Source organism: Sesamum indicum, linkage group LG8 (genome assembly GCF_000512975.1).
Source record: "Sesamum indicum cultivar Zhongzhi No. 13 linkage group LG8, S_indicum_v1.0, whole genome shotgun sequence".
Lineage (NCBI taxonomy): Eukaryota > Viridiplantae > Streptophyta > Magnoliopsida > Lamiales > Pedaliaceae > Sesamum > Sesamum indicum.
The window spans coordinates 17,223,519-17,234,272 of NC_026152.1; the positions used below are offsets into that span (position 1 = coordinate 17,223,519).

A 10,754-nucleotide genomic window follows, 5' to 3' on the forward strand; every position below is an offset into this window, starting at 1 on the left:
TTTTTTTTTTTTTTTTTTTTTTTTGGGGGGGGGGGGGGTGACCGCATTAGACATCAGTCTCAGGATCAAAAGATTATTTCAAAAAGGAAGCGTGAAGTCTATATGTATATTAGGTTCATTAACGTAGTCTCCGTTAATAACATGAGCTAAACTAAATTGCATTTAAATAAAATTAATTGAGATTGAGTTGGCTTTTCGGAAACGTATTATCACTTAACCAAGGGCTTTTACTTCCATGAAAAATTCAATTCAATCACCAGAAATTCTGCCCTGAAATTTCATCAGAGACGCAACACCACACGACTTAAAATCTTTCATGGATGAATTAGGCGAATGAGTTTCTTTTTTTTTTCCTTTTAAATTTGGAGAATGAGTTGAAACTTGGGGGGATGAAAAATGAAATTTTCTTCTCTAGTAAACTGTGAAAAAGCCTCTCTCAAAAAACATCAATCAATTCGCCTACAATCCTACAGACAACTCAGTAAATTAAATTCCTAATCCTTACAAACAACTGGAAACGAAATTGCTCAAACAAAACGCAGGCCGTGTTACAGAAAACAAAAAGATCATTTTCAATCCCACAATCAACTTTTTTCCACAATATAATGACAGGATGCAGAAGAAGAATGCATGCCTTTGAAAGGAATGTCCCGAGGCACAGAAATGACGCGGGTTTCACCACCAACGTACTTGAGTTGGCCGTCAGCGGGGCGGGGGAGGATCCTACCGCCGTGGCTGCACAGGAACTTGAGCCGGCTCCTCGGAGAACCGGGGGCGGAGCACGGCGCCGAACCAGAGGCGATGATGCGTCTCGAAATCACGGCAGCATCTGGGGACATCGTAGAAAGCAACGGGAGAGAGCAGTTTTAGAGAGAGGACGAAAATGTGGGCGGTTTGTTCTTTGGAAATTTTGGGGGGAGTATTTTTCATGCTATTTATACACACAATATTTCAATGTTGGTAAATTTCACCTCACCCCCTCAACTTTTCCAATATTGTAAAGCTCCCCCAAGTTGAAATTTGCAACACTTATTAACTCCCTAGACAATTTCAACATGAGATAAAACATTTTGGTAAGACATTTTGGCCATAACAAATTTTGTTTTCCTTTTTTTACCCTTATTTTTTTGGTATATTTTCTTTTTCGTTTGTTGTTGTTCCTCTATCCCGATGTCCAGTTGGGGTAGGTTTTGAATCCTTAAATAGGTTGGACAGGTCTTGAATTTGAATCTGCCTCTCGATTTTTTTAAAATTTTTATATATTTTATACACACTTATATAAAATATATTTGCATATATAAATTATATATAATTTATTTGAACTTACATATAATATATAAATATAATATTTTTATAAATTAAAAATAATAATATAAATAGATTATAAATGCATTAGTGTTTATATAAATAACCCATATTTAAAAATATTTAGTATTTTAATACCTAAAATGTGAAAATATAAATTTATTTTTATAAATTATAGTAATGATATAAATAGTTTACAAATGCTTATATAAGTGACCCACATTCTAAAATTTTTAATATTTCAATGTCTAAAACATGTACGAACTAATTTATAAAAAAAAATAATATTATTATCTTGTATTTATAAAATTATAATAAAAGTATATATTTTTTAATTTAATATTTTAAAAATATCAAATTTTATTGGTGCGGTGGGTTGGACATCGAATTTTGACAAGTTGGCTTTAAATCCATCCTGTTGACGTCACTAACATCACCCTAATCCTAAAACCAAAATAAATTTGAGTACAATTCTTTTTATTATTATGTGTTAATTTATATGTGGCATATATAATATGTATTAATAATATAAGCCTTCAATGTGTATACGAATGCAAAAAATATTTGATTATTGTAATATTAAAATTATAACGTGCACATTCATTTACGAATAATTATTCTTTTAATATTAGAGACTTATGATGATATTATTAAAAATTGTCTTTTAATATATTTCTTTTACTATAGGGCAAAGTGCTGAGTAGGGGTGGCAGATGAGTCGAGCCGGCTCGACTTTGAGCTCGACTCGAGCTCGAGCTCAAAGAATGTTGTTCACTGGCTCGCGAGCTGGTGAATATATATATATTTTTTATATATATGTTTTAATTTTTGAATTCTTTATATATTTAATTTTATATTTAATATTTGATCAGTTTTATAATTAAAATTGACCATATATTATAATTATTAATCAATATCATATATTTTATTTTAGATAATAATAAATTATGGTACTTTTATTTATATATTAAATCTTTATACTAAAATAAATTTAATCACCAACTTAGTAAATTATAATATTTTTTATAATTAAAATTATTTAGAACTTTATGTTATATTTTAATATATATTTATATTACGTTAACATTTTTTAAATTGACAAGTAATTGACTTATAATTTTTTATTATTTATAAATTTTTGTCAAAATTTAGTAATTCCTATGAATTAATCTAAAATCATAATAAATAATAATAATAATAACAACATAATAATGATGGTTGAACAATTCTAATTATTATTTTATTATGTATATAATGAGATTAAAAAGTTTAATCAATAATTACGATATCTTAAAATTCGAGCACCTGATTCATACGAAATTTTAATATATACAAGACTGTGTCCATTAGATCATATCAGACGGTATGATTTAAAATCACATGGCCTAATTCAATGATACACCGTCTTGAATGATTATATTTATGTTTCGAGTACGATATCTTGACATCCGTATATCCAATAAGTCTAAAATTTTACCAAATGTATTTTTTTGTAAGTTTTATCATATCTAACGGTTTGATCTGAATTTTGATGATCCGATTAACCCATGTTGTTCAACAATGTAAGATGATAGTTATATCAATGTTATACTAACATTTATAAATATATATATTTTGCAGATTGTGAATATATACTAATTTCAACTATATCTATGTAAATTTTTATAATTTGATCTCATGATTTAAAATAATAATAATAATAATGACGATGATGATGATGATGGTTCAACAATTATAATTATTATTTTATTATATATATAATGAGATTAAAAAGTTTAATCAATAATTAAGATATTTTAAAATTCGGACACTTGATTCATACGAAATTTAAATATATATAAGACTGTGTCCATTAGATCATATCAAACGGTATGTCACATGACTTGATTCAACGATACACCGTCTTGAATGATTACTCGTATATGCGAGTACGATATCTCAACATCCGTATATCCAATAAGTCTAAAACTTTACCAAATATATTCTTTTGTAAGTTTTATCATATCTAACGGTCTGATCTGAATTTTGATGTCCCGATTAACCTATATTATTCAATAATATAAGATGATAGTTATATCGATGTTATACTAACATTTATAAATATATAAATTTTACAGATTGTGAACATATATTAATTTAAACTATATCTATGTAAAAATTTTATGATTTGATCTCATAATTTTAAATAATAATAATAATAATAATAATAATAATAATTATAACAATAACACCAAAAGTCAAATGACTCAAATCAAAAACCCCCCTTTCTCTTTCTTTTCATCGTCTTCTTCCTTTTTTTTTCTTTCTCTCTCTCTTTCTCTTTCTACCTCCATTCTTTCCCCTCTCTTATTTCTTCCCCAAACATCTTCGAACCCTAGCCCCCCAAATTCACGGCAACAAGAAAAGCTCGTCGGCAGCGACGAGGTAATCCTTCTCTCTGTTGACACAAGGTTGCTTCTGCAATTGACTGGTGCAAAATATCCTAAAAATCTTATCTTACAAACTAAAATTTTAGAAGTTTTACAAACTAAAAATATTTGGAATTGCTTTTGCCAATATCACCAACGAAAAGTCCATTTTTGCTGTTCTGTTGTTGCTTGTTGCTGTTCTGTTGTTGGTTGTCGCTGCTGTTTTGTCGCTCGCGTTCGAGCTCGGCAGCTCGAGCTCGAGCTCGTGAAATCGAACTCGAGTTCGAGCTCGAGCTCGAGCTTGAAGTTACAGAGTCGAGCTCGAGCTCGAGCTCGACTCGTTGCCAGGGCTAGTGCTGAGTTGAGGGGGTGAAGTGATTTAAAACTACTTTTTAGGGTAATTAGTGGAAAAAGGTAAATCTTTAGGGGTGAAACTGAAATTTACCGCTTTTATATTTAGAATATAAGTGCATTTCTTTGATTGATATTCTATTCACTTTTTAATTCTTATCTGAAATTTGTGTTCCCAGTCCTCACCGCCGCTATCATCTCACTCCGGCGGTACGCCGCCTGGTCTGCTGTTAATCTTACTGGTAATTTCACCATTAAACTCTTTGAGCGAGGTCTTTCTTCCTTGCTTTATCGCTTTATTTTGGAGAAAATGGTAAGATGTAAACTAAATGCAGTTCTGATTATCACTCCGTCCACTGTAATTTTTGGGCAGAAGAAGGAAAAAGAAGAATGTGGAGAGGTGGTGTGGATTGAGTGTTTAATTTTGTTTTTTTGTGTGATTAAAAGACAGAGCAATTCAATGTCTTACATGGAGTGGTTGTTGGAGAAGCTATTGTGCAGAATATAGTGGTGGTTCGTGTACTATTCTAAAATTTTTACAAATTCAACAGAAAGTATAGCTACTTCAGAACATCAAAGAAGCTATATCTGATTCTTGAAAGGAGTTGGGAGCTTTATGGGATTGTAGTGATGACTCCAAACACTTGATTGTGCATTTGTTGTAAAATGTGCTTTGCACTGTTCAAATATAATCCAATTCATTGCTCAAGCTTGAGGTGGAGCTGATAGAAAATTCAGTTTGAAGCAACTCAAATAAGCCAAGCTGGATCATGAGATGAACAGTTCTGGCTTGGATTCAGTTTTTTAGCAAGTTCTATCCAAGCCAATGAAAATTAAAAAAAAAATTGACTTAACTTGTTTACAACTTAAAGTGTTCACTTAAAAAAATTATTTATCTTAAGTTTGCTCTAACTTTGCATTTTAATGTTGTCTAGCTCCAATTCAGGCAAAAGTCTATTCCTATGTCTTAAGTTAGAAACTTCAGTAAGTTAACTGCGAAAATTGCTTTTTTGCTAGCCAGGATACTTATACACTAGAATTGTCATTGTGACCTCTGTCCTCCTGTTATCTACTCTGAGTATTATCAATCATGTTTGTGCAGAAACATTGTTATAAGTGTCATGGTGGCACTGAGCAGCTCCAACCTCACCCCTAAACCTCAACGTGGACCTCCTTCAAATTTGCTACATCCTTTCCATCAAAACCCACTAAAAACCCTGTACAAAAGCAACTATAATAACAATGATACTTTCAAATTGAAAGCATCACCAGCACCACTTTTTCCACTTACGCCTCCAAAAAAAAAACCAAAAAGGTTCCACGAGAAGAATGCATTCCCAAACTCTATACCCATCCACAACAGAAACCCACATGCCATTTACAGAGACATCCAGAAATTTGCCAACCAAAACAAGCTGAAGGAAGCTCTTGCTATATTAGATTACCTAGACCACCGTGGCATTCCCACCAATGTCACGACATTCTCCTCACTTATTTCCGCTTGCGTAAGAGTCAGATCCATTGATGCAGCAAAACAAGTGCATGCACATATAAGAATAAATGGTCTCGAGAAAAATGAATTCCTGCAAACGAAGCTGGTCCACATGTATGCAGGTTGTGGATCCATTGAGGATGCAAAGAGGGTGTTTGAAACAATGAATATTACAAGTGTGTATCCGTGGAATGCACTGCTTAGGGGAAATGTAGTGTTGGGCAGGCGCAATAACCATGAAGTTTTGGATTCATTCTTGGAAATGCAGGCTTCTGGTGTAGAGTTGAATGTTTATAGCTATTCTTGTTTGATCAAGAGCCTGGCAGGGGCGCGGTCTCTCCGTCAGGGCTTGAAAACTCATGGGATCTTGATAAAGAATGGTTTATTGCAAAGTTGTATAATTAGGACTAGTTTGATTGATATGTATTTCAAGTGTGGCAAGATTAAGCTGGCACACAATTTATTTGAGGAAGTTGAGGAAAGGGATGTGGTGGTATGGGGAGCAATGATAGCTGGTTTGGGTCATAATAGGTTGCAAAAGGAGGCATTGGAATGTACAAGATGGATGGTAAGGGAGGGCATAGGAGTCAATTCTGTTATATTAACTAGCATTCTTCCAGTCATTGGGGAAGTTTTTGCACGAAAAATTGGACAGGAGGTTCATGCTTATGTAATTAAGACAAGAGAGTACTCGAAGCAGTTGTTTATTCAATCTGCATTGGTTGATATGTATTGCAAGTGTGGAGATATGGTTTCAGGAAGAAAGGTATTTTATGGGTCAAAGGAGAGAAACACTATTTCTTGGACTGCTCTTTTATCTGGTTATGTTGCAAATGGGAGACTCGACCAGGCATTAAGATCGATTATTTGGATGCAACAGGAAGGTTTCAAACCTGATGTTGTGACAATTGCCACAGTTCTTCCAGTTTGTGGGAAGCTGAGGGCATTGAAGCAGGGAAAGGAAATTCACGCTTATGCAGTAAAGAATGGATTCCTGCCAAGTGTATCTGTTGCTACTTCCCTGGTGATCATGTACTCGAAGTGTGGTACTTTGGATTATTCTGTAAGGGTGTTTGATGGCATGGAGAAGAAGAATGTGATATCATGGACAGCTATGATTGAGTGCTATATAGAATGTCAAAGATTACATGAAGCACTTGGTGTTTTCAGATTAATGCAATTGTCTAAGCACAGGCCAGACTCTGTTACAATAGCAAGGATATTGAGTGTTTGTGGCCAACTTAAAGTTCAAGAACTTGGGAAGGAAGTCCATGCACAGGCTCTGAAAAAGAAATTGGAATCTGTCCCCTTCGTCTCTGCTGAAATTGTGAAAATGTACGGGTACTGCGGAGCAGTTAACAAGGCAATGTTGGCTTTTGATGCCATTCCTTGTAAAGGATCAGTGACGTGGACTGCCATTATTGAGGCTTACGGATGCAATGGTCAATATGAAGAAGCTATACATCTTTTCAAGCAGATGATGTCAGATGATTTTTCTCCAAACCAGTTCACGTTTAAAGTGGTTCTAAGTATTTGTGAACAGGGTGGATTTGCAGATGAGGCGAAAATGTTTTTTACTTTGATGACTCAAAAATATAAAATCAAGGCATCTGAAGAACATTATTCTAGCATCATTAACCTTCTCATTCGTTCGGGTCTAACAGAGGAGGCTGAGAAATTTATGCAACTGAGTTCATACGCAGCTTAACCATAAGGTTGTCTGTTTTGTGAATAAAAGGACAAATCTAAGTTTCCAAATCTTTGATAAAAGGTCCGAACCTGTGTTGCTATGTTTTACTACTCATATATAGCACAATAAACTTTGATAGCAAAGTGGAACAAAGGCCAGCACATCGATTATGTAAAAGCAGGAGCAGGGGTTGCTGGTTTCTTTTAGCAGATCCTTCTCTACATCTGAAATTGGGCAGAGATCACTGTTGCCAGTTCATTTCAGAAAAGAGAAGAGACCAGATTGGAAAGAAGAGTGACGAATACAGGCTGCCGTGACGAGTATTGACCACATGGTACGTCCAATTTTCACCTTAAAATAAGTGAATAGGTTTTCGATTTTCATATATGGCCATCATTCTCTGGGGGTACTTCATACCATTGTGTCAAAATCGATTTGTCTGTAAATGCTTGATGAGTGGTTCCTCAAGTATCAATGCTTAGATAAGAATCAGTAAATCGCGTAAAATTTTGCATATCAGCTGGGGACACCTTGAACAGTTCTTGAAGCCACAGTTTGTGAATAGATCAAAGAAGACAGTCATCCTATACAAACCCGTAAGAAAGATAGCACTTTCAATTTCACCTTATCATGTCAGGAAGTTTCCAATTCATTTAATACCATCAGACAGGGGCTCCATGCTGCAATATGTAACCGGCTGCATGTAAAAGCATTGCTATTTGTTTGTGCATGTGAGGTTTATATATTCCAAGAGTTTCTCTTTTCTAAAGTTTGAAAAACTACACCATTATCTTTGTCTTTCCATGTCTAACTCGTATGTTCTTAATTGCAGAATCGCAGAACAGAAGCACATCTAGAGTTAGAAAAGGAAGTGAATTGTAAATGTATTACCAGAGACTATGTAAGAAAAACTTCCCGGTAAGTTTGTTTTTTTGTCCATTTCTATATATTACTCCATGAAATCATGTAATGCTGAACATTTTCTTCATTATACGTTTTTTGTGGGTTGGGGATGTGATATCAATATTTCGTTAAGCACTTCTTCTGGATACTAGTGTCTGGCACACACATTCACAATTAATTAAAGATTTTAAAAATTAATGTTATTGAGAGAAGAGAAAATTACTGGAAGTTGAGGAAAGAGAGAGGAGTGAAAATTTTAATAAGATATGTAGAAAACAAAGAAAGAACGCATTTAGGACACCAAAAGGCGCTTCTTCAATAATAATAGAGGATAGATACATGTGTGGTCAACATGAACTAATGAAGCATCCTTCTGTATTCTGTCTTTTTAAATGTATTTTTTTGTTCATTAACAGAATGGTAGAAGCTGGAAACTTCCTACAGTCGATATGCGCAATAAGATTCAACTACACGAAAACTCTCCGAAAGTCCTTAAATCATACAAGACCAAATTTGCTGCATGTATAACATGAAAACCACTTGTGGCTAGAGGGTGGATGGGGGCTTAGGGCGACCCCTACCCGTCAATTACAAAATATAGCGTAAGGAAGCAACTGAAGTATAAATAGGGAGTAGTACTCTTTTACATCGTAATTCAGGTATATGGCATTTCCAATTCTTGAGTTTTGATGTTCCCCTACATCTCCTCCAAAGAAGTGTGCACCTTCATACTCTTCATGGTCTGCTGCAATCAGAGAAGCATCATATGTTGCTATTGTGTTGTAATGTTTTCTCTATTGTGTGAATGAGAGCTAAAGCGTTAATCAATCGCCAACCAGACCCCTCTATAGCTCCAATCCTTTCAAACCAATCAATCGTAGCTCCAATCCTTTCAAACCAGCCGCAAGTTCATTTATCAAATCCATGTGTTCCGCCTTGAGACTAAGCAGTCTAGACCTGCGGATCAAGTCCACGAACAATTTCTTGTACTGTTTGGCCCATTTTTAAATAATTACTTCCGGGATTAAACTCTATCCAAATGACGTTTAGAGATTAAATAATATACATCTACACAATCAATTACAAATTGCGAATCCAAACAGTAAAATTATGTTTGCTAAATCAGTTATTCCAAAATTAATTATTTTATAAAAATTATGAGACAGTTGGGCCAAAAGTATATCAATAATTTTACATGCATCCAATCGAAATAAAAAACAAAAACAAAACCTACCCTAAAGATAAAATAAACATTGATATTGTAGGGTTCGAGTTTGAACCGACAATCTCCTCATCGTAAGGTCTTAACCTTACCGTTGAAGCAAAATTCCTAAAATTTTGTTGCTTTCCCAAGTAATAACATTCCTCTCCAATTCGTTTCAAACAATAGTCACAAACGCGTTTTCTGCTCAGAGTCCGAAAAAGCGCTTACACGATTTCAATATCTTTGTACGACCAAAATTCCCGCTTTTCTTCTCCGTGCTAAAACTATGGCCATCCCCGCCTCGTTCAAATTCTTCATCATCGGGTGGTGGCGCTAAAGCGACGTGCTGGTCATGGATCCTGCAATACCTCTCCGAAACCGACGAAGATCTCCTCAAGGACAGAGCTCTCTTCACATTAGACAATTTCATCGATGTAGAAGCAGCGATCGAACGGTTCCTGCGGAACCCGAAAGGTGATGGTTTCTTCTCCGTCGTTTGATTTTGATCCCCATTTTCTGAAAGGGGTTGGTGACCTTGGGGGGTTTTGGATCCATGGGTTGGGGTGGATTTGTGTTTGGAGTGAGGGGAAGAAACACAATCTGATGAGAATTCAATGGTCCGAGAGCTTTTGATCCTGTTGTAGCCATTCATTTTTCTTTTTTTTTTTTGTTTTGTTTTATGGCTGGTTTTCTTGATAAAAAAGACCTAGAGGAGGAGAAGTTGGAGTGGTTGTGTGTGTTTTTCTCTCACATATTACATATATAGACAAAGGAAAATGGAGGGGAGAGAAGCAAAAGATGTTGAATGGAAAGTTTGGTTTGACTGCCAAATTCTACTATTCTAACACTAGATTTATTTAGGCCATGAAATGATAGGGAAACTGAAATTAGCATCGAATTGCACTGTAATATAAGTTTTAACTGGACGTGATTTAGTCATTTTCTGTTTGTTTTTTTATAGATTTGTGTATAACTTTTAACTCATATGTATGGATCAGAATTTTTTGATGTAGATAAGATATAGTAAAAGTAATATTACATTGATGAGGAATTTTATGTGTATATTCTCGAAGATTATATATTTGAGTTCTTTGTTTAGAACTCTTTAGTGGAAATTCAAATTGCGTATGGATTAGAATTTTTCAAATTAGATAAAATGTGGGGAGAAGTTGTATTGATTGCCTCGATGAGCAATTTCACACGCATCAATGTATATATAATTTATAGAATTTCTCAAGCTAATTACAACAATTCATTTCATCTTTTAGGATTGAAACAATTGGCTACAAGAAATTATGGATTGCCACTTTGATGGTACTTTCCAAATCTTTTGGGAGGTAAAAAGTTTTCTAGTGATTGGGAGTGCACGTTTTTGCTGGAGAATTTAATATGCATGTGAGG

The 10,754-nt window shown here is 34.4% G+C and overlaps 2 protein-coding genes across 4 annotated transcripts in view; one reads left to right on the top strand and one right to left on the bottom strand.

Annotated features, from left to right (window-relative positions):
* The window catches only part of LOC105169085, a 4,196-nt gene extending 3,014 nt beyond the window's left edge, over positions 1 to 1,182 (bottom strand). The window contains exon 1 of the mRNA XM_011089365.2: positions 635 to 1,182. Coding sequence (XP_011087667.1) covers positions 635 to 839 — 205 coding nt within the window. The 5' untranslated portion in view covers positions 840 to 1,182. The remainder of the gene's footprint in view (positions 1 to 634) is intronic.
* On the top strand, positions 3,573 to 10,008 carry LOC105169086 (pentatricopeptide repeat-containing protein At1g71460, chloroplastic). 3 transcript variants are annotated; one of them, XM_011089367.2, is made up of 5 exons: positions 3,573 to 3,729; positions 4,244 to 4,306; positions 5,167 to 7,580; positions 8,079 to 8,164; positions 8,566 to 10,008. In XM_011089367.2, the coding sequence occupies exon 3, from the start codon at positions 5,186 to 5,188 to the stop codon at positions 7,262 to 7,264; it is 2,079 nt and encodes a 692-aa protein (XP_011087669.1). In that variant the 5' UTR covers positions 3,573 to 3,729; positions 4,244 to 4,306; positions 5,167 to 5,185; the 3' UTR covers positions 7,265 to 7,580; positions 8,079 to 8,164; positions 8,566 to 10,008. The 3 variants fall into 3 exon arrangements, with proteins under 3 accessions (XP_011087669.1, XP_011087671.1, XP_020551576.1); XM_011089369.2 differs by lacking the exon at positions 8,566 to 10,008 and having other exon boundaries at positions 8,079 to 8,237; XM_020695917.1 differs by lacking the exons at positions 4,244 to 4,306; positions 8,566 to 10,008 and having other exon boundaries at positions 3,582 to 3,729; positions 8,079 to 8,237.